We start from the raw sequence: 25,015 nt of genomic DNA on the forward strand, positions 1-25,015 counted from the left end.
TCTATTTAATAATTATTTGCCATTTATTTTATTTTGATATTTCAAGTGCTTTGTGTGCCACAAAAAAGTACAGTATTGGATTTAGTTGAGATGGCAATCATTTCCCCTCAAATTAAATTTGACAAATTATTAATAATAATCCTTGCGTTTGATACAGCGCCTTATCAAGTATTCGAGTCATCTCCAAATGCTTTCCAGAATATATTGTAAAATGATTTGACACTATATTTTTGTGGGCTAAATAAATTAAATAACTAATGTAAAAATAGATTTTATGGATACATGCTACAGTTTTAAAATCATTAAAAACCAGAAGCCTGAGTTTTAATATGAACAGAGCTATGTCATCCTTTAATATCGTTAAAGATTTAGAAATTCAGGGTAATTAAGTTTATAAAGTGTTATAAAGACGAGTAAATATTGAGGTTATTTTTAATTTTTGAAGTTTATTCTTTTCATTTGAACTGTAGGGTGGTTGTTGTTTATTAAAAATAATCAAATGCATTTTGAAGTCCTAGAAAATATGGGTGATCCCGTAACATCCTATTTAATGGTAGCAAGTACTGTTATTAGCATATGTCAATATTGAAGCAGTCTTTATCAGAGATCACCAATGTTCAACTGTGATGTAATTGCGTTGGCTGGTATTTAAAATCTTAAGAGAAAGACATTGGATTTCTTTTGAATGTTGAGAAATTTGGGGCTAGAACTTCTGATCGTCACTAAACTGAGTATAATTTTTGTCAAAACAGTGCAATCTAATTTGTAAAAATTAGATTAATTTGCTCCTTATTTGAAATTTAACGAGCATTTCACTATTGAAAACAGTGAATGAAATTTTCATTGGCTTCTAGAGTATTTTTGCTTGCTTAAAGTTATTTTTTAAAAAAGCCTCTTGACTCACACAGAGTGCAGTAACATTTACGCAACAACAAGTTTTAAATAACTAATAATTTGTAGACATGATGTCAGGACTTATTTTTAAAATTATTAGTATTTAACTTGTTTTTTATATATATTTAACTCCATTTATCCTAAGATCTGTGCGAACCATCGCTTTGACTTATGCTGTGTAGCCTAACAATTGGTTGCGAATATGTTTTTTTGGCTATCCATAATCTCCTAATAAACCCTATTTCCAAATCTACACCTCCTTGATCCTCTTGCATTCCTCCTGCCTGCTTCATTGCTGACATCTGCACTCTCGCGAGGATCTTGCATTATATCCCAGATGGGCAGTGAATGGAATAGTGGTAATGGGTCCTGTCAAATAAGCAATAGCAGGAGATGAAATGGCTGTGGCTGATGGAAGAGTCTCCGTACTGCTAAAAGCATTAAGGAGAGAAGAATATGGGAAAGAAAGGGACTGGCCATTAGAAAGGCTAAATGAATGAAAAGGTGGATGAAATAAGAAATAAGGGCATTTGTAAGAATAGAAGCTGAACAATGGAAAAAATAAGAACAATTATAGAAAAAAATGTCACTGTGCTATAGACTTTATATAAAATAAAGATGCTATGTAAAGTAACCCAAAATATATCAGCATATAAACATTTGGGTTCGATTTTCAGCACATGGAAAAATTAACAACCAGAAGCTTATTCGCTTTAAGAAAAAAATCAAACTAATAGTTTAAACTATTTAAAATATTACATTTTGGCTTGTGAAAAAAATAAAGATGTGTAATAAAGTCCAAACTGCCTGGCAGATTTTTAAAAGCTTCAGTGATTTTATATTTACGTAAGAAATGAAATTACAATGGAAAGTGTTCATATGGAAACGCTTAGAACAGATTTTGTTGTAATACTAGCTTTGTCTTTTTTAAAAAGTTATCGATAACACTTTTGTAATGCCTTTCTAGCTGTTTTTGAATACGATTATGCAGTACCACTTTGCATTAAGAATTTGCTTTGTATGAACTGGTTAATACAAGTAATTTCCTTGGATTGTGGACAAATGTAGCTCGCGAAAGGCAAGCTAGATTATGCAAGAATTTGGCCAGCAAGTGCTGCTTGATCTGTTCAGTTCATTTTTGCTTGTTTGGCTCATTCCCAGCAGAGGCCTTCAGAATTGTGGTTTGCAACATGAATGAATACAAACTTTGGACCAGCTCTCTAGTAGTAGTATTGGCCGACTGCCAAAATTACAGTTACTTAGACAGGGTCACAGTAGAGCTGTGATTTATGTTTAGCCTTATATTGTGAAAAATGCATATTTGTGATGCCAGGTTGCGCCCAGAAAAGCCTTGTTTGAGATCCAACTTCATCAGAAAAGGAAGTAATGGAATGATTTGCAGGTTTGCTAATGATTGAGCATAGCAAAGGAAACGTGGCTTTTAGTTGCTAAACTGGAGATGGAAGTAGGACCTTTTGACCTCTGCAAACAGCCTGTGATGTGGAAGATTTGAGCATTTGAGACATCTGTTGTCTACCTGCCCTTATTTAGTAAATGGTTTAATAAGATTAAATAATTAGTAGGATTACCACATGGTCATCATGCTGCTAAATCTGCAGTATGTGTTACTAGACTGCACACATGGGGCATGAATGAAAACTGGAAGCTTCTATTGCATACTTTCTCAATGCTTGAACGGAGTATAATTTCGATTTGTTCAGGGTAGGTGTTGCTTAAGTGTTACAAAACTACTGTTTGGCACCATTTGTTTAAAGAACAATCTTTTTACAAAGGCAATGTGGATATTTAAATCTTCGTAAATTTATAATTCCCATTCAAAGTTCATGAATCTGTTATTATTTTCTACTAGCTTCAAAATATTTTCAGTATCAATTAGGTATTTGTTTATAAATACCTAACATCTTCTTTATTGGCTTTGCAGTTTTAAACCAGCTTTGTTTGTAACATGTACCAATTTTATGGAATTGTTTAGACTGAACAGAATGCCAGTTAATTTTTGCTGTGGTTTTGCTTGTTGAATCAAATTGAATCTCCAAAGTATACAATTGCTTGCATCTGTAACTCTACAAATAAAAGTACAGTATAACTAGTTTAGCTGATATTTTGGCATGTTTCTCACAAAATTGCATATGCAAGATTGTTTCATAAATGAATCAATGTGCATGGCTGCATTTCAACTTTGGTCTGACTCCAGCTGGTACAGGGCCAACTTTTGAACTTAATAATAGTTCAGAAGTTCCTGAGTGATCGGTTGGACCATTTTTAAAGCTCTCAATGTTACTGAGTCAGTATTCCCAGCTATTTAATAATAGATTAGAAATTAAGTGAAATTTGGTGAAGGTTAGTTGGACATTTGTGAATGCGTTCAGTGACATGAATTCCTCGGTCCTGGTGCCAGTCCAAAAACATTTTTACAGAAACCACATTAATTTGGTGTCTTGAGGTATAGCTGGCATATGAGATACCTCAGTTCTAAATAAGAACACAAATGCTGCTGAAAGTTCACAGCATATTATTCTCCACCTAAAAGAAAATCTTTGAATAATATTGTGGGGATGACTTTCATCAGGATTGAACTGGTTGCCTTTATAGTATATCATATTTAGGGCTTTCTGATTTTCAGTTTTAACCAAGAAAACCCACTAATACATTCCCTTTGCAAAAAAAAAAAAACTGGAAACGCCTGTCCTAACAAAACTCCGAGATGGTTTTCTCTATCTCTCGCACGCTGTCAGCATCGTCCCGGTGTGTCAATTGTGCACGGTTGCTCTCTCTCTTCTCCGTGTGCATAGGTGCATCTGGTGAAGCACTGTGTATGAAGGCACTTCTCTTCCTTCAGTGCGCAGCCGCATCTTCTCAGTACACAGTATGTGTGTGTGGTGCGTGTGGATAATTTGTCTTAATGCAAATTTTTTACAGTACCACCTAAAAAGAGGTTTTATCTGGAGTTATGCTGTTATTGGCAGACTGGACCAGCTTCATTCCTTCTCCTCTCTCCTCTCACTCCGACTCTCCTTTTGCATTTGTCTTTCTTTTACACTGTATAAAAGTGAATAATAATCCTTGCATTTTTCCTTGCATTTGATATATCTAAACATTTACTTTCACTCTGGTGCATAAAAATGTGATAATCTGCAAAGTAGTGAAAAGTACCACTGGTAATATTTCCTTCTCCCTAGCAATCTTGCATGCACACAAATTTAATAGATCTGTGACATTGACTAGTTGGGCCAAGTGGATTTTCCATGCTGTATAGTTTTTGGTAAATCTTTGTGTACGACTAGATTTTATTTTTGCTGGCATCAGCCTCACCATTCATTGGAGCGTGATGTAGTTAAACAGGCATGCAGATAATTGCCGTGCGAATAACGTGTGTGTGTGTGTGTGTGTGTGTGTGTATATATATATATATATAGATACATACACAGCTCCATTCACAGATGTATAGGCTGCAATTCTTCCTCTTTCCCCAGGCCCCATGCCCACCCCATTCTACGTGAACATGGGTGAATTCTAACCCTTCAATCCTTATCCTAAATTTAATATGCAAAATCCTTCTGTATATGAACATCTTAAAAACTATACACTTGAGCATTTTCGTTTCTCTGTTCTAAAGACTGGATTGATGTGCGCTAAGAGCAGTTTTCCACGGTTACTGCAGCCCCTTATCTTACCTGGATAATTATATGTTGGATAAGCAATGAATTTTGGCAGGCGATTTTGACTGCTGAGGCTAATAGGGCCCTCAACCACTGATTATGTGTACGCTTTGCAGCAGTGTACACTTCACTGGATAGTAATCCAAAATTTTCCTGAGCTAATAGAATTTCATTGTCTTATTCGTTATATTATTTTGATTATTATATTATGGAAGTCCCTATACAAATGTAATGTGTTGTTTTTGGAGATTAAGGTCCCTTTGCACTATTTGAAAAGAGAAGGGAGTTTCTCCCGGTATCGTGGCCAACAATTCCCCAGATAAAATTGATCATTCACTTCACGGCTGTTTGTGGGACACTGGGGTGTGCAAATTGGCTTCATCGTTTGCCGACAAAAAATGTAGTCATTCACTACACTTAACAGTAAATCCTGTGAAGTGCATTGAGCCTTCATGCTGACATGAAAGGCCCCACTTTAATGCAAGAATTATCACATCATGCATGTATCCAGGTTTATAATAAACTTTATGTAACCAGGTTTTGTATGCAATGTGAGGTTTTACAGCATATGTTTGATGGATTACTGTTTTGTTGTTCATTAAAATATGAACAAAGTTTCTAGAACTACTAAACAATTCACAGAACATGAAGGTGCACTCGGAATAGAACATGAGGGTTGCACAAGCTCCTGTGATTGTTCAAACCCATTTTTAGTTGTTTATTTAACATTGCAGTTTTGCTTTTCTTACATCAAAATAATTCCTAACACAAAGATTATGGAACAAAACAGTAGCTTTTTTGGCTCCTTCAATTTGACTCACTGTGCCACTCTTTCAGCTTGTCTTGTCAGCCAGGAATACCTATTTTGCATCCACTAATGTTACTGCATAATTGAATACTAGGTGGTGTACAAAGTGACTTGGGGTGGGATTGGGCTCTTTTTTTCCTTCCCTGTGTCAACACTCCCCTACAGAAGCACTGTAGAGTTCAGGAATTTTCCTTGTTAAGAGGAGCAGGCAGAAACGTGAACTTTGATACAGTCCTTTGTAGATCTTCTGCGTCTGCACTGGGATGAAATCCTGGAACAAGCCATCTTAAAATGAAAGAAAAAATACTTCTGTTCATCTCTAATATATTTTCTTTAATGTATTATGGTTCTAACTCTGCTGTATTATCTCTCCAATAGGCAAATGCCCTACCTGGAACTTCATTTAATCTCGCTCCTTCTCACATGTTTGGGAATCGACTAAATCCCAACTCTGCGATGGCAGCTCTTATAGCACAGTCTGAAACCAATCAAGCAGGTAAGAACATGGAAAGGACTTCTTACTGCCTGCCATAAGCAGTCAAAATGCACTCATATTATCAGGTGGAAGTAGAGATGGATTACCCCCACTCTTCTGAGGTTAATAATGAACTGGATCGGGTTTTATATAAAATGATAATTTACAGTATACGTTTCATTAATCTCTGGTAACTTAAAATATGAAATTTCTAGAACTACAGTACTTAAATGACAGGACAGAATTGTGTGTATCGCTGGGAAGAACCTGAAGACTGCTCCAGTTACTGTTGACCATTTAAAATCCGCTTTTCAATGCGCAAACTTGTGCATCTACATTTAAATAGTTTTAATATTTAAAATCTATCTTTGAATGTGCAAAATTTTGAAAACATTCAGACAGGAACATGCATTTATATTTAATCTTCTTTTTCTTTCAATAATTTTGTAAAACCCGAAATTAAGCTAATTATTATTCAATAGATTTTTCTATCATCCAGATACAGAACTTGTTTTATAAATTTAGCACAAAAGCCTGTTCTTCAGTACTACACTTTGTTGTTTAGATTACTGTTGATAATAGCTAAGTGGATGACCAGGTAGATTTTTTTGTTTATAGAAAAAAGGAATGAATTTTAACCCACCTTATGTCAGAAGTAACTCGCTGATCGAATAATATATTTTTAAAATTATTTTGATCAGTATCTCTTAACTGGGGGCGCAAATCTATGAATTACCACAAGTGATAATTATTACCAATTGATAAATGTGGTTGAGACAGTTAATTATTGAAGGCTGCTCTGAAAGTGTGAAACCTCACTCTGACGATGGTTGGACTTGAAGCTACCTTTGGGGGCCATTTAACTTTTGGGGCGAGGAGCACCAGAATTAGACCCTTAATTGCTGCACCTCGTGTGCTGAAAGTGGAAAAACTGCCACGCGTGGCTTCAGGTCGAACCAACATCGTGGATTTTGGGGGCAGATTTGTTGTTGTTTCCACTGCCTTTATCAACAACATATATAACACATTACACTTCTCCATTTTTACTCTCCCCCTCCACGAACATTATTTCTTCCATTTCTTACAAGTTGTGAAATATACATTCTGGATGATGATTTCAAAATATTTGTTCCAACTGAGGATTGCAAAAATGACATTGCAAAACTTGACAACTCGATACACAGTTACTAACATAATACAGCACTTAATGTAAATTCAAGAGTCCATTGTGAGTGCAGGAACATTATCAGCTTCAAAAAGCATACTTTTTCTGATCAAGATTTCAATATTTGGAAATGCCAGAAATATCCAAATTGTGAGAATTTGAGGATGCTATCCTTCAGATGAGATGCTAAACCAAGGTATTGTCTGCCAATTTAGGCGATTGTTAAAGATCACATGGTACTATTTTAAAAAAAAGTTTATTTCTGGCCAACAATTTCCAAGGTATAATTGGTTGTTCATATCATTGCTGTGCGCAAATTACCTGCTGAGTTTGTCTACATTTTCATTATCGCTACGCTTTGCAATAAATCCTGTGAAGTGGTTTGAGATGTCTTCCCAAAGTGAAAGTTATCATGAAAAGCATATCAATCTGTGTTTAAGCTCTGGAATGAGTCCAGTGACTCATTTAAACCAATGATGCATTTTCTTTACTTCAAAACAGATTTTTCTTGTTAAACAATTCAACAAATATCATATATGAAGTGAGGCATTCTGGCCGTTTGATAATTAAATTCACACTGCACCAGGCTCTGTGAGGCTATTACCCCCTTCCTTGCTAGGCTCCATTGGCTCCCCATCCCCAAACAGGCTAAATTCTAGATTCTCATTCTTGTCTTCAAATCTCTACGATCTCGCCCCATCCTACGATCTCGCCCCATCCTATCTACTCTGCAGCCACTCTGCCCCACTCTCTGGAACTCCATCCGAGAGTCTTTCCGATTCCCTCCCCGCATTCAAAGTCCACCTCCACACTTGCCTCTTTGACTTTGGTTTTAGTCATTTTAGCCCTTTGGCTTTGATCTCCAGGTTGGGTGCGCATCCAGCAATATTAAGTGTTTTGAGACATCCTCTCAATGTGAAAAGCATTATATAATGTATATATTGTACTGTACTTTTTTTGGCCCTCTGGCTGTCAACCGCCCAATTTTTATTTGTTTTTTATGAAGAAACAATCCAATCCGCTTAAGTAAACATGAAAAGGATTAACTTTGTATTTGTTTTTAATCTGTTTTATTTGTTTTATTAGCATAAGAGCACAAGTCTCAATTTGTGGTGCTCCACTACTGATGTAATCTGATGTGATCAGGCATTGCTGTTTCCATATAAAATATTATTGTCTTGAGTTTATTGAACAAATCTTAGGTAGTAGTGCCGTTCCAAATATTCTGAAAATATTGCTATGTTTTAAAGTGGCAAGAATAAAATACAAGAGTGAGAATGTCGTCAATTTACAGTTGGCATAGAATCCCCCCCCACCCCCTTTTGATTTAATTGTTTAGCTGATTCAGTGAATCATTGTCTTTTTCCCACCTCTCTTTGTCATGTATGGAAGGAATTTTGTTGCCTCCAATTATAACATTCAATGAACCAATATTTTAGGAGCATTTCATGAAACCAAACTATTTTGAGGGTCCTGCCTTATTTCTTGCATGTATTTTATGTTCAGAGAAGCAAATTACTGGAACATTTTTTGATATCCTCATTTTCAACAAATTATTTTGTTGACAGAAGAAAAATGTGTTAAATTTTGTTGCTATAAAGTATTATTGTACATTTTTCATTGCCTAAAGTGTAAATGTTTGACTAAAGTTATTGGTACGCTGGAATGCTGCAGCGTCTCCTGTGGCTCAAATGATTGATGTGTTCAATTCTGTTCGTTTTGTGCAGTGAATAAGAACACGCCACTATGTTTTGTCATGAATGGGCTGAGCTCCTTTTTTATTGTTCATGCAACTGTATTAGATTACTTTGTATGTCAAAGATCGTAACCTACGAGAGGAACTTCAATTTTAAAAGTAGAAAATCTGTTCCTTTCAACCCTTTCCCACCCTTCAATACTGATATTTATTTAAGATGTTTCAAATATGAAGGTACTTTTTAATGATGAAATGGAGTGACTGCTTCATTTTTTTCCCAAAGAATCTGTTGGATCTCAAAGAAGTTATACTCCGCCCCCTTCCTCCTGGGGGATGGGGACTAGGCAATTTAACCAGAATGAATCGGTCATGCCTCTGGCTTCAAGGAGAGGTCAGGGGGTCACGTGACTCAGAATAGTTCAAGGGAAACACCAGGAAGGGGCCAAATTGGGTTCTTTACTAGTAAACAGCTCATACTGAAAAAAGAATGGCTGGGATTGGTTACAGACGCTCAATTACATTCATGAAAATAGCCTGCCAAGAGGTTGGACCTAACATGTAAATTGAATCACTATTGCTTTAAATACAAATAAATGAACCTTGTGTAAATACAAATACCAATTTTTCTCAGCCCCCCCTAGACACATACACATACTATCGCTTGATCTTGCTGTTTCAACTTTTGTTATTTTAGTGGAACAGATTAGGCAGTGAGTTTTTCTCTCTGCCTCTTCTTTCTCCGCCCCCCACACACACGCAGTCCTAGTACTTGAGATCTTTACCTGGATTAAAGACCACATTTTATCTGGCCTTATTCTCTGGCTATGACAATACCTAAGATCTCTCCTGTAGAATCCTGATTATTCTGCACTAATTTTTGTAGCAGGAGGATCTCAAAAGCTGGAAGGCCATCTTGGAAGACCAGATAACTGACCTCTACTGGGGTGTAGGGACCACAGATACAGGAGTGAGTCCACATCATAACCTGAAGTCCAGGGACAATGCAGCACATGAGGTAACCCTGCCCCCGACAGTGTCCTAGGGCTAGTAGATCAGATAGATCAGATCTCTTGGAATCCTGTAATTGCCAGTCCATTCCACACATTCAAATTTTATTCCCCAAGATTATCTGGTTTGGGAATAGACTGACCAAGTAAAGGGCACAAGGTTGCTCACTATAGTCTACCTTAATTGTTGCAGAGGAGAGATCTGATGTATGCTGGTTTTGTCCCATAGGGAATAGTAAAGGGCCTTTGTTACTTATTTATTATATATAGGATGTTTTAATCTTGTTTTTAACTGGGCATTCTAAAAGAAATTATCAAGCCTTCATTTCATGTCAACAATCATTGTTTCCTCACTTCCTGAAATGGTCTGTTTACTATGGATGTTGGCTTCTCTACCTCTACAGAATTTTCTGTGATCATGTCACTGATCACTGAAAATTTGACACCTCTTCAGTGAACCATAGTTTATGTTTGGTATTACGTATGCAACAGGGGAGGTCCTAATTGGCATATTCTGAAACAATCTGCACCATGTTGGAGAGCTGAGTATCCAGTACCCATTTCATGTTCCCTTTGAGGAAGAGGAACATGCCTTTGCATGTATACCACTTTGCAAAGATTGTTACTATTTGAACTTCAAACTCTGGAAATCTGTGCCTGTTTCAGGTCGCATCTGAAGACCTTCCTCTTTAACCATGCCTATGGTCACCTCCCCTCTCCCTGGTTCAGCATCAAGCTCTGCCACTGTTAAGCACCCCCACATGAAAGGCACTACATAGCAAGTTGTTGTTATTGAACTTGCATTATTTGTTGTAAAATAGGTCTCGGATGTTCTAAAATAGGGTTTTCAGTTGTATGTGTATCTCAGATACATATCTAACTGAAAGCACACATTATTTTTGCGGCATTTTTCTTTCATTCAGTGTTCACATTCAGTACGGTATTGCCCATCATTCAATACATTTGTAAATCACAAGGGGAAATTTCTCTTTGAGGAGATCACTTTCTGTTGTTTCAATGTCAGCTTTGTTTTGATACTGGGTTCAGTTTGAATTGTCATTGAATTGTGTTCCCATTGATATAAAACTAGCGCAGTTTCAGTTGCTGAAAATTATTTTGTCTGTTGCAGCATAAATCTATTGGGCCATTTGATTTTCAATCGTCAACTAAAGCAATCTTTTGATTTTCATTGGCATTGTCTCACCTTAGCCGAACAACCCATCTTAATTTCAAAAAATGGATTATCATCTCACATCATTCTAAATGATGAATTCCAGTTGAATTTGTTTGGGGCAGCCGTGTGTCTGACACATGGGGAAACCCATCACCATGCTTAAGAGTATTCAAACAAATCGAATTCCATGCGTCCTATCTCCACATGGAAATGCCAGAGATATTTATTGGAATGGAATGCTCATTCTCTCCCTGGAAGGAAGCATCCTGCCTACCTAATTCCAGGGAATATTAGGTGCAGGTTGGCAAGAGCCAAGGTTTGGGTATCCCAGAGCGTGTGTTGGGATACTGCTGGAGTCCAACCAGCTAAAAACGGTAGCTTGTCATTGAAAGATTGACTGGCAAGTTTTCCTGCTGCTTGAACCACCTTTAGGGCTTTGACTTGCAGGGTTAATGGGAACTAAGTGGGAAGTGTCCCTGCCTCCTGTGACTGGTTTGCCATTCCAAATCAGGAAGGGCCAGTTTGCCAGATCGCCTGGTCTATCATTACCAGTATCCTGGAGTTCTGGGGACCCGCTTGACTTGGGAACTAGTGACTTGATTCTGACATTCTGTTGCCAAATATGTCACCTTGGAGCCATTCAGCTTCAAGGGCTTTGAGCCCTCACTAGGTGGTTGGCAGGTACCAGGAAATCCCTGCGCGCTTTCTGGTAGGCAACCAGCTCAGGATGAGAGCATTAGCACCAACATCCTGCACACGACTCTGACACACATCGCTTCCCATTCAGCGTAGGTTCCACCAGTTGGAAGTGAGTAGCTTGAGTCGCAGCTACTTACCTCTCTGAAAGCCAATCAAAATGAATTCCACAAGTCCTCGATTTATGAACACACATTCACAAATTCAGGCTCCAAGTAACGCCACCCAGCGGCTGTTGACCCCAAGACTCAAGAGATTCTTCAGGAATTATCTGATGGACATCTGCCTTCAGCACTGGCTACTCAATCCAGGTTCTCGTATGACGAGCCTTAACGAATACACGTGTTCCCTGTGAATCTGCCTCCAGGGTGCTCAGCGACAGATCAGTGTAGGCCAGAGCTCTCCCTCCCTGCAGCTGCTTCCTGTGTTTGCCACACATTCACTTAGCTGTTTGATCCTGCAATTTGCAAATCAGCAGGAGGAAACCCCTCTTTTTTTGCATCCCGAGGAGCTCAGATCCATTAAAGGAAGATTGTTTAAACGCAGGTTTTGCATGCCACTAGCTTTACCTGCATTGGGACCTTGCTGTCCTTGACAGATGAGCACGACCAGAATGCCCTTTGCCCCTTGTCTTAATTGTCCTTCAGGACAGTGTCCAAGCAAAAGTCGGTTTCCACCACAACCCCCAGGTACCAATAAGAAGCTCCTCTCAGTTCTCCTGTCTTAGTTGAATGTACATTAATATCCGCACTGGGACCAGACAATATTTATTATTGTCAAATAAATAAAAAAAACAAATTGTGCATAAAATAGCTCCTTGTCAAGGCTTTTAACTCAGATAATTTAGGTTGACGCATCAATACAATGCTGTGGAAGTGCTGCATTGTGCATTCAGGTGAGGTGAGAAACTAATGTCATGCCTACTTGTTTAGGTGGAAGTTAAAGATCCCATGGCACTATTTGGTAACAAAAAGGGAGTTTCTCCTGGTGTCATGACCAATACTCCCCCAAATAAGATTGGTCATTCACTTCTTGACCGTTTGTGGATCATTTGCCGCCATGTTCACTTACAAAATATACAGTCGTTAACTGCACTTCACATTAAACCCTCTGAGGGCTTTGAGATGTCCTCCTGAATTTAAAAGCACTGTAACAAATGTAATGCTTATTATTATACACTGGGGGCAAGGATTTTTAACCCTGCAAGCCAAAATCCTAAGTGGTCCTAGATGGACAAGCAGTGGGAAGCTTGCCTGTCGGTACTTGTAATGCAATCCATGAAGTTTTAGTTGGTTAAATTCCAAAATTATCCCAATGCACACTCTGGAGTCCCAAATCTTTGGCTCTGCGTCTAATAATTCCCAATATTGTGTAAGCAGGGTATATCCTTCCAGTGAGTGTGTATACTTCATTCCAAGCACACAGGAATTTCCATGCCTAGTCGGTGTTCGCATGTGGAATCCTGTGTCTGCTTTAAATACTCTTAAGCATGGTGATAGATTTCCCCAATTCTCAGGTGTCAAAATTCAAGTTAACCAAAAACAAAATAGCTGGTTGGTGTTTTATTTAAACTTTCCAGTTACCTGAGAATAATGAACTGTTGGTAGCTGAGTACCTTCTTGTCTGAAATTGAAAAGAGGGCCATCACTTAGATAAATACATCTCCTTCTCGAGTGCTTTTATTAGTTTCTATTCACTCAATGACCTACAAATTACTAATGCAGATTTTTGTTTTAAAACAGCACCATTTTTATCAGAAAGGAAGTTAAAGTGGTGTGATAGTGTGGTAGATTACTATAGATTTGTACCTTACCGGCCTAACATAGAGACAAGGTCGCCGGACCTCGCCAGTGCCCCCAGATTCTACCCACTCCTTCACCCACCCCTTTTGCTCAGCTGTCTCTGGTCACTTGAATGGCATGTCCATTGTGTTCTCTCCACTATCAGCATCAGTGCTTTCAGCCACTATGCATAGAAACTCTGGAACTCGCTTCTTCAAGCTCTCCACTTTTCCCCCTCCTTAGCTGTCTTCAGATTACACTTGAAGATATTCCTCTTCAACCGTGCCTATGCTCACCTCTGCCTGGCTTGGCGTTTAACTCCTTAAACACTCCAAGACTCTTCCCTGCATACAAGGGGTTATATAAATGCAAGTTGTTGTCTCTTGCTAGATCCTGGGTTAAATTAAACAATTCAATTATAATCTTCAGTGAAGATTTATAAATTCCTTCTGATTGTATATCTGCCAATCATTCCTCTCACAGTTCAAGATGTATCGTTATGTCTTGATCTCTTCAATTTTCCTCCAAAATAGTCACTACACTACAGTGAATCCTGTAAAGTGCTTTGAGACATCCTTTTGATATGAAAGGTGCTATATCAAATTGAAGGGCTATTATTATTCAAGTATCCCGGTTTACTACCCCGCATGAAAGGCTTTATATAAATCCAAGTTGTTATTATAACTTCTCTTTTGAGGAAATGACATTTCTCTCCTTTGTGAGACATGGGGTGCAATTCTCCATCATTGACTTTCAGGGGTCAAGAGAATACAAAGGCTTGAAAAAGAAGCTGAGTTGCATGAACATGCAAGAGCAATGGTTACAAGAGTGCTCAAGATCTGAGATCATAAATGGACTTGAAAGAGTACAATTCACATTGGAATCTGTAGGAATGAACTGCAGTCAGAGGCAGGTCCCGAGGAAAGAACTTTGGCTATGAAAATGGATCGTAGCAAGTATACAGAAAGGAAAGGAAAGGGACTAATGAGGAACAGATTTTCTTCAGTGTTGTCATATCTTGAGAGAGATGACAGTGAATCAGAGTACAGTGAAGTTTAAAAAAACTATAAATTCTGATTTTGAAAAAACATTCAGTTAGAAGGGATGCAGTGTAGGGCTAGTAAATTAATTCCAGAATTATTGTGCTCACTGGTTGGCTTCTCGCTCTCATGTCAAGCATCTTAAAGGTTGACTTGTGTAATTGTGACTCTTTCCCTCACCCCAAGAATAACTGAAATAATATGAAGATGAAGTTATGTTGTTTAATTGAATTCAAAGTGTGAGGAAGATCAACCAACGTAATCTATTTGCAGCATGTAATATCTATATACTTCAATAATCTGAACAGCTATGTTTGTTTCTTTTTTAGATCAAGAATTGGTTGACACAAATCGCGGTCTTCCTGGGAGGAGTATTTCACCAAGAGCAAGTCTTTCACCACGGTAAATATACTCTTAAGATAACTGACTATGGAAGGATTTTGTTAATTTGCTTTCTACTGTTCCTCTCCAGAGGTTGGTACACTTGGTGTTACAAGGGTGCCATTAGGTTGCCAGCGCTCATCTTGTGAGATTGTAGACATTGAATACTGCGAGATGGTTTAATTATAAAGGACATTTTAGCCAAGTTCATTCCTGTCTTTTTCCCCAACAAATATTTTACAAAGGTATTATTTAGTACAATTCAGAAGGAAGAATCCTGACTAATTTATCTTCTTCTAACCGCCTTATCTGGCATCAAACAAGGGATTTGAAACTGAGACTTCCTGGTCTTGTGGCTCACTACCGTACTAGATACAGTGAACTTTTGATAATAATGACTTATATCATCACTTGGCTTTTATCATCATACTTACAATATCCTGGCCGTGTACTGTGCAAACTGTGAATAAAGGATTCCTCCTTTATTTAATCCCTCACTAACATAAAAGTTGCATTCTATACATCCTAGTAAGTAAAATATCAGATCTATCATCAGAACGAACTGAACTGCACTACTCAGCAGGCCGCACAGCATGCCAGGGGCTCAATAAACTCGCAATGAGTAGCTTTGCGTGGGAGAGCATCGCCAGGCCGTTCAGAGAACTGCCTGGTACCACAAGAAAAGGTCGCCTTTAGCCAGTCGCATAATATGCTGTTTTGACTGTTGTGGCAAGAATCTCTAGGAGTAGAAATTTACATTTGCCTTTCGTGTTGCAGTGTATTGTGAAGTGCTTTGAGTCATCTGGAAGATGTGATAAGGAGCTATATCAAATTCAAGGATTGTTGTTGAAGGAAGAGGTCAAGGTTGGGTCTTTTGAGGAGGGGATTGATGACAGCGGTTTTAAGGGGGAGATGAACAGAACCTGAGGAGAGCGACTGGTTGACTGTCGGACAGCGGTGGGAAGAGAAGGGGCAGTTGGGTGACTAGCATCTGGGTGGGGAAGGGGTCGAGGCAGCAGGTGATGGGCTTCATGTGGGACATGGTGGTTGAGAGGGAGATGGGAATAATCAAGGCAAATCACCCTGAGTATAGAATCACTGAGCTCTTTTCCCTTGGAGTAATGATATGTCAGGGTTTACTGTACTATATTTTCCAACTGAGCCATAGGAAAGTGATCATAAATATTTAATCTTCTTTCTGTGTTTATGTATACTGTAATCTGATAGTGTATAAATCTTTTTGGAAAGCTTAATTTTAAGAGTTAATTGACAATTTCTTAATATTCGATTAATTTGCATTATTTCTCATTTGTTTATGCCTTCAAGGAATTGTTTTAATCTAACGTGGAAAAATCACTTTTAAGTTTATTTAAATTGTACCCCTATGATCTCTTTTCTCTTATTCTCCTCCTTCCACAAATCTCTTTAATAGCCCTGTTCTAAGATAAATACGCCTTTGATGTTTTCTCATGAACAGCTTACTTAGACTAAAACTTGTCTCATAACCTACAGAAAAAGTTCAATTGCTGTTTGACAACTTTGCTTTTCAGTTAGCAACGTTAGTATTTTCTGTCCATCCCTTGAATTGTGAAGAAGAAATCCCGTGTAGGTGCGTGGCAGTGATAGACTGTGCATTGCTTGTATCTTATGAGATATCTCAATGACATGGTGAGACACTACATCAAATACCTTAGGACTAGGGGTCTTGAATCTTGAGAGAAACCTTTGTTGGGCAGACCTAACACATTGGCCATTCTCATTGTTCTGGGTGCAGCTCATTGCTGTAATCATTAATATTTGTGTTGAGCATCACATCTACACTGACACCTTCCATCATCATTCACTTGTTTTAGACCATCACTCTTCCATTTTTGAAACCTGTATAATACTCTGGATGTGAGTTCAGTGTTTTGGCTGAATCATCAAGTGGATTCCTGATCACACCAGAGTTCTCTGCGTCTAGAACCTCTTGATATACTCCTGGCTTCAATTCAGTGAAGCATTTCCCTAACCCTTAAGTCCACTGTGGACTTTTTAAAATGGTAATCTATCACTGACAGTTAATTCCACTCGAGTATGTTAGTCCATACAAGATGGTGAGTATCATCCAAGATGCATGCTGTGCATGAGATCTCCCAATGGGTACCATTGATGCAGCATTACTGGCAAAAAAGATTGCCTTAATCTCATCAGAAATACCAAGAGTATCCCCCATGATTCCTCTTTATATCCTGCTAACACATTGTTGATTATATCAAGTAGATTGGGTGACCATAGACAACATTATCTCACCCCTTTATCAAGTGGAGTAGGCTTGGTGAGCCATTTTCAATTCTTATAGATCTTGGTCTTCAAGGAGGGCAACAAGAGGAACTCAAATCAGAGTAAGCATTTTCTTCCAGTGTACGGTGAAAGCAGTGTGAGTTTCCTGTGATCATGTGATATTTGCAAACTTGTGCAACACCACAACCTTCCTATGAGCCCTTACCTCAGGTGGTCTCTTCCTGACCAAACCACAGATGTCCAGATAAATTCATAGTCTAGGCTGATACATAAGTGCCTTACTGCATTGTTATATCTTCACATGAGGGAAAGGAGAATATAAGAGAGTAATGAATGAGTGGGCACTTGTGGTTAAACACTGACATGGACTAGTTGGGGTGAGTTGCCTGTTTCCGTACTGTACATTCGTTTTACATCTTTGTAAAATCCCAATCTTACAGATGAGATAATGACCTCTGTTTGCCTGTCTGTCCTCAGTAGAATAGAAATGAAGACTTGCATCAGAATGTGGCTATTCATTAGCAAAATGGGGAAAGATCACTCAACCCCTGAGGGTGAAAGTTTCTTAACTGATTAGTCTCCCAGATGATTTCCCCATACGATAATATCAGATTCTATTTTCAAAGAATGAGAAACTCTATCTATAGTAATTAAGGTACCATTTTGTTCCTTTTTTTTATTTTGTTAAGAAGTAAAGTTTCACCCACAAAATATAGTCAATTCACTTTACATTATATTCTGTGAAGAGCTTTGAGAAGTCTCAAAGACGTGATAAAGGCACTATATCAAATGCAAGGATTATTATTAAGAATAATTATCCTTTTGACACATTTTATTTTTCATGGACGTTTCCAGCTGTTGACAATTTCGATCAGTGATCTTTTCTATGTAACTGGCAAATAAGAGGATTCTGACTACAATCCAGGGTCAAGGTTCCCTTTCACATCCTCTCTCTTTTTTGAGAAGCACTTGAGTCTTTGGTGTTTTTCCTGATGGCTCCACTGGGATCAGTAATTCAGTTTGTTGGGTGTTATCTACCGAGCTCATGAGTTGCTACTACTTGATGCAAATGCTGGGTCACTGGAGCTCCTCCTAATCATTTATTCTAGATAAGAAAGAATTGTTTATCTACAGGGACTGTTTTGCTTAACTTTACTCAAAATACAAATTGTAAAACAACTGAATAGTTTTTATAAGCATTCCAAAAAAAATTCTTAAAGCTAGTGAGCCTCAGACCTGCAGAACTGCACATTTTGCCAAGGTCAGGCACAGTGAAAATGTGCCAAGTTGTAGCAGGATGGTCATTCTTAACTACATTTTCCCCACTGAGCCTGAAATACTGACAGAACAGTTTTATTGTGTTTTTTTAATTGTTTGTCATATTTATTTACTCTTCTGCCACTATCTGACACTATTTAAGGTGTGCCTAGCCTATTACAACAAAACCATTCTACAAGAAATATATAGACTATTATTTGTAGTTTTTCTCCTACCTTAATGTGAACATCCAAACCTTTGAACAGATCTCCTGCAGGTGGCTTACAAATTCGCTATGATCCCTCGAGCAACAATATCTTAGAAAATCTACCACCAGTTGCATCCAGCATAGAACAGCTATTGGAGAGGCAGTGGAGTGAAGGACAGCAGTTTCTGGTGGAACAGGGCACTCCTGGAGATGGTACGTAACAAGATGTTTGCCAACCTTTTATGCATAGTCACTTGGTAGTACAATGTTGTCCATACCTTCAGAAATAAATCCGGTTGATTGACTGGAAGGCTCATAAAAGTGTGGTCTTAAAGTTGTTTCTCTAGGTTGCTTTCTAGTTCTTCCCTGTGTTGATTGAGAAATTATCCTCATCCATGCATTCACCACATCCAGGCTCAACTACACAAACTCCCTGCTTGTCGGCTCCCCCAACTCCTCCCTCCACATGCAAATATTTTTCCAACATTGTGTACTTATTATCCAAAGTCAAGATTTTATCTAATTTTTTAAAAAAAAAGTGTTGTCGTAAATGTGTCGGGTGGTGACCACCAGCAGTGGATTTGAACAGGAGCTTTCTTTGAAATGTATTACAGATATGTGCCAGATGCATCTCAGAATGTCAATTTTTGCTCAAAAGCACTGAATATAACTCTAGGATGCCATCTTAGATGAGAGCTCATTTCATGAATCTGTTTTTGCAGTCTTAAATTAGCCAGTGGTTTAGATGCATTGTCAAGTACTACTTGTCCAGCTCGGTCCATCGTATCCATTAGGGCTTTGTTTTATAGGGTTATGAGAAGCTGAGTGGGAAGAATCCCTGGCTTCAGTAACTGGTCTGCACTTCCAAGTCCTACCAATGAGGCTGTTTGTTCTGTCACCAGCAGTGCCCTAGAGTACTGCGGTCCCATCAGGTTTGGGACCTAGCTACGAGACTGCCACAGAGGATTGACTTGATTCCAATATTCTGTTGCCAAACATGTTGCCTTGGAGTCAGCACAGCTCCAAGAAGGCCCTGCTTACCTCCCACCAAGATTACAGTCAGAAATTGACAATGGATCCTGATGGCCAAAACAAATGCTAAACACCAACTGATGTGAATCCTGAATCTTTAATAGATGTCTTGGGAAATTGTCAATTACTTCCTCTTCATTCATAAATTTCAATATGTATATTCCATCGAACTTGAAGGAGAAGTACTTAAGTCTATTTAAATTGCAATGCCTACCTCCCTGCAAGCTATATATTGTAGTCATGTTCTGAAATGCATTCAAAATTGTTCCTTCTTATCATTGATGGCCAATGAATTGTTATTCTCAACTGCCCTTCATCTATGTCATGACCTGCTCCACCTTTTTCCATCTCCATAACATTGCCTGGTTTGCCACCTTCTCTCACTCCACACCGCCGAGATCCTCATGCATGCATTCATCACGTCCAGACTCGACTACACAAACTTGTCGGCCTCCCCAACTCCTCCCTCCGCAGGCTGCAGATCATCCAAAACTCTGCAGCCTGTATCCTCTCCTGCATCAGGGTCCACAATCCTATCACCCCCAGCTGCCCATTACTCAGTGGATATAGATCATGATTTTGGTCCTCATTTTTAAAGCCCTTCACAGCCTTGTTCCTCTTTACCTCTGTGACCTCCTAAACCCATACCGACCTGTCCGCTACCTTCGCTCAGTGGGCTCCAGCCTGCTTCACATCCACCACTCTGCCCACCCCACCATCGGCCTCTATACCCCACCCTCTTCATCCCACAGTCCCTCCGCCTCACCCCCTCCCTTGCTTTCAAGACCTGTCTCAAGACTCTCCTCTTTGACCGTGACTTCAAACACCCTCCTCCCCTTGTCCTCCAAGTCTCCTAATGTCAACCACCAGCTCGGATGCGGATCCCTGACTGTCCATCACCTTGGGATGTCCTCATGACATGAATGGCACCATACAAATGTGATTTTGTTGTTGTTGTGATAAGGAGATGAAATTGTCTTTGATTAGCAATGTAATAAGATTTTGAAAGGTTTCTTTTCCTGAAATGTGGTTTTGTGTGAAGTTTTGAGAAGTGATTGAGTCTTCAATTTATATCCATATGATTTGAAATGGTGTTCAAATCAATGGTTTTCATCTGTGCTTCCTGGCAACACCAGGATGCAAGACTTGTGTAAATATTATTACTTCTTCTGTATAACATATACCACGACCAGGCAGGCCCTAACCCTCTTCAGATTTGATTTGACCACACAACCCCTGGCAACATACAATAAAGTTGACATTGGTAGAAAACTGGCTTAATAGACAAAATATCTTTATGGATCAGCAGTGCTTTTTTGCTATGGCTAGCTCCTGACATGAAAGGCACTATACAAATGTAATTTTGTTGTATTATTTACATCTCTATGTTGATTACATACCATAGGAACTAACCCCATCTCACGCCTAACATCTTCCAAAACACTAGATTTTGTACAAGATCAGCTATTTTGTAAATCATGCTGGTCCCTCATCTGTGACATTCACAGACGGATGTCCTTAGCATACAGGGACATTGTCTCTCGGTATTTCAGGATAGAAGTGCTGAAACTTGAATTACGGAAACCTGAAACTCAATTTCCTTTTTTTTTAATTCCCCCCAAAAACTTCTATGCAGACTTAGACAAAAAGCAGTCTATCGAGTATTCCAAATAGGGACTGGAAGAGCAGTGTGACAGTGATAGGAACATGTGTCAGAACCGAAGAGTTTAAAGGATTTTACTCAACTTCAGGCTCCAGCACTTATTGTAGTGAGAATTTTTTTATTATTAATGCAATCTGTGATTACAGTACAATGTGATGTGATATAAATGCAAGTTGTTATAAAAATCTGAATTACTGTGGCAAATAAATTACAGCAAGAAATGTAATTTGATGCATCTATTCTGAGAGCTATAGATTTTATTCATATAAAAAAGGTTACATTCAGAACATTTCAACTTTTATCGAATAGTTTCCATTCAATAGGGGATTTGAAAACAACTGTTTCAGTGATTTTATTTATGAATTACTTATTTTCCTAAATTTGAAAATTGGAATAAATCCCCATTAATTGATCCTGGGTTCAATATCTTTTCTGCCCACATATATACTTAAATCAGTGTTTGTAAATCTTTATAAATGAATACATCGACAGGATGACAGGATATGACATAAATAAAATTAATATTTAATTCTAAACATTTCTGCATTCATTGTAATTTTCCATTAGGACTCCAGTCTTTTGAATAAGTAAAGCATTGAATAATTTAAGTAAACTCATAAAGTAAACACTCCATATATTGTCTGATAGTTAATATAAATGTTATATTGCTTTCTAAATTAAATCAGTTTAAATAAATAATAAAATGGACGGCACAACTAGGAAAAGATTCCAATTTGTTTTCCAATAAACATTAGGTGCAAACATTAAAAAAACTGACAATTTATAGTAACATAAGAACAGGAGTAGGCCATTCAGCCCCTCTATAATAATAATAATAATCCTTGCACTTGATATAGCTCCTTATGACGTCTTCAAGACATCTCAAAGCGCTTCACAGAATCTACTGTAAAGTGAATTGACTGTCTATTTTGTGGGTGATACACGGCAGCCAATTGCGCACAGCAGTGTCCCACAATTGTGGATTGAGTGACTTTTTTTGAAGGGATTATTACCCCCAGAAAAATGATCCGCCAATCAACTAACAATCAGGTTCCTACTTACTGCTCGGTAAACAGAGCCGTGTGGAGTAAAGAAACTTCCCCCAACGTTTCGCTTCTACTCTAGCCTGTTCCGCCATTCTATTAGATCATGGCTGATCTGTACCTTAACTCCAAATACCCACCCTTGCTCCATATCCCTTGATACCCTTACCTAACAAAAATCTATCCACCCCAGTCTTGAAAATTTGAATGGATCCAGCATCCACAGCCCTTGAGGGAAAGAGTTCCAAATCTTATACCTATTTCAGTCAGGAGACAACATGGATTCTCTTCAGTTGTTAGGAATCCTTGTTGGAGTAAGCAATCCTTGGTGGTTTCCTTGCTCAAGATCCAAATCCGTGAGTATAGTTTCACCCATAAAATATACAATCCATTCACTTTACAGTATGTTTATTAAATGAAGCACCTTGAGATGTCTTGAAGATGTGATTAAGGCTCTATATCAAATGTAAGGATTATTATATTTAGTTTTGTATGTTTGGCCTGATCATGATGGCTACTTTAATCTCAAATAGTAAAACACAATGTTTTTATGTTTTAAAAGCAGATTGCAAGTATCTAACCATATAATTTTGTGGGATAGCTGATCTCTCTAAAATTGTATTTAGATCCCAGTACAAGAAAGCCAGCTCTTATTATAATAAAAATAATATTAACAATAATCCTTCCATTTGATATATCATCTTATCACGTCGTTGAGACGTCTCAAAGCGCTTCACAGAATATATTGTAAAGTGAATTGACTATATATTTATTTTGTGGGCGAAAAGACATGATTTGTCTAGTGGTTGCAACGCAATAATTTGGTCATGCTTTCCTCAAGGAGGGTCAGTGTTTTTTAGGTTGACTGAACTAAATTTTGACATCAAAAATTCTTCCACTTTAAAATTGATTTTTCTCCCCCTTTCATTTCCTTCCTTAGTCAAGAGGCGTTGAGGCTAATTGCAGTATCTGTATCATTCCTCTGGCTGAGATCCAACTCCATACAGACTGAGGCTTGAGATGGGGCCTTCCTGTTGTTTTCCAGTTGCGCACCAGTCAGTAAATTTATTGACCTGATCAATTGGAATCCAAATAATCTGTTGATATGACATTAAAAATTAACTGACTAAACTGATCAGTTTGTTATTTGGCCATTACTTTCTGTCCCTCTCCACTGACGTTTTCTCTTTTTTAAAAAAACTGTTTATATTTTTGGAGTGCTCCAAGTGGAATAAAAGCTATGGGGTTTTTAGTACTCCAGGTTTCTACGGATACTTAGGGAGATGTGAAAAAAATTGCACAGAACAATTTTTTACTACAAATTGGATAGATTTACCCACTTCAGAAAATATTCGATGTTTGAGGTATGGCATTTGATACCACAAGAGATATCCGAATTCCACACGTGAAAAATCTTATTTGTATTTGAATGCTCTGTATTTTGGGTTCCTCATAAGCAGCAGAATTACAAGTTGTTTTTATATAGTGCCTTTCATGTAGAATTACATGTGGACTTGTGGAGTCCTGTAGCTCAGTGGTTAGAGCACTCGCTTTGCAAGCGAGAGACCTGAGTTCAATTCCAGGCAGAGGGCGAAACCTTGGGCAAGTTTCCTTACTCCACACACAGCCTAATAATAATCCCTCCAAAAAACAAAAACAATAATAAATTGGTCATTTTCAATCTACGACTGTTTGTGGGACATTGCTGTGCGCAATTGGCTGCCGCGTTCGCCCACAAATATACAGTCAATTCACTTGCAGTGTGTTCTGTGAAGCGCTTTGGGACGTCCTCCTGACGTGAAAAGCGCTATATCAAATGCAAGGATTATTATTATTATTACGTCTCAGATCAGGTTTGGATGCTGAGCTGGGGAGGGAGGTGATCATAGGCACGGTCGAGAGATGGGGTTTAAGGTGGGATTTGAAGATAGAGAGGGGGAGAGGTGGAGGGATAGAGGCAGAAAACTTCAGAGGTGTGGGGTGTAATAACTGATAATAGAGAGTGCCAGGCCTGTGTTTGCTTCATTAAAACAGCTCAAATATGCAGATAAAACAAATCTCAAACCTATTTAAATGCAAAGTTAAAATAAGAAATCAGTCTGGTTTCTCTCTCTCCCCTTCCATATTTTTTTGAATGTGTGTAATGTGAGGTTTATTTTCTTTTAGTTACTGAGACTATTCAAATTTGGAATTTATTGTTTTTTGTTCTAAGCAGTTATGGGAATGTTGAAATCACTGCATCAGCTTCAGGTTGAAAATCGACGGCTAGAGGAACAGATTAAGAACTTGACAGCTAAGAAGGAACGTCTCCAACTGCTAAATGCTCAGCTTTCAGTGCCCTTTCCTGTCACGAGTTCAACTGTCAGCCCAGCAGCTCAAATGCACACATTTTCTTCACAAGCTGGTAAGTGAAGTAAGCTTTCAGTGTTGTTCTATATTAAATTGATTGGACGCTGTTTTGTTCACGATCTGTGATGTAACGCATTATAATAATTTCTTACAGTTCCCAACCCAGCTTCTTTGCACAGCAATAAAGGCTCCCATCTGAGCAACAGCTTTCTACCAGAAAGTTCACTTCCAGTACCCAGCCAGGTGATAACTAGTTACTAACTCTGAATTAGTATATTCAGTTTTCTTTAATAATTTATAGTCGTAGTATTTGAAATGCTTTTTATATGCAATTTCACAATCATTAGCGCTCCAAGACACTGTCCCACGTGAAGATCACTATA

At 38.3% G+C, this 25,015-nt stretch overlaps 1 protein-coding gene across 3 annotated transcripts in view; it reads left to right on the top strand.

Moving 5' to 3' along the window:
- The window catches only part of mllt10 (MLLT10 histone lysine methyltransferase DOT1L cofactor), a 98,405-nt gene that overhangs the window by 66,208 nt on the left and 7,182 nt on the right, over positions 1–25,015 (top strand). For 2 of the 3 annotated variants that reach the window (XM_007889734.2, XM_007889736.2), the window contains 5 exons: positions 5,761–5,878; positions 14,746–14,818; positions 18,604–18,758; positions 24,496–24,687; positions 24,787–24,875. In XM_007889734.2, the coding sequence (XP_007887925.1) occupies positions 5,761–5,878; positions 14,746–14,818; positions 18,604–18,758; positions 24,496–24,687; positions 24,787–24,875 (627 nt within the window). The remainder of the gene's footprint in view (positions 1–5,760; positions 5,879–14,745; positions 14,819–18,603; positions 18,759–24,495; positions 24,688–24,786; positions 24,876–25,015) is intronic. The other variant, XM_007889735.2, reaches the window with a different exon arrangement.

The sequence above is a fragment of the Callorhinchus milii genome, unplaced genomic scaffold, assembly GCF_018977255.1.
Source record: "Callorhinchus milii isolate IMCB2004 unplaced genomic scaffold, IMCB_Cmil_1.0 Scaffold2, whole genome shotgun sequence".
Lineage (NCBI taxonomy): Eukaryota > Metazoa > Chordata > Chondrichthyes > Chimaeriformes > Callorhinchidae > Callorhinchus > Callorhinchus milii.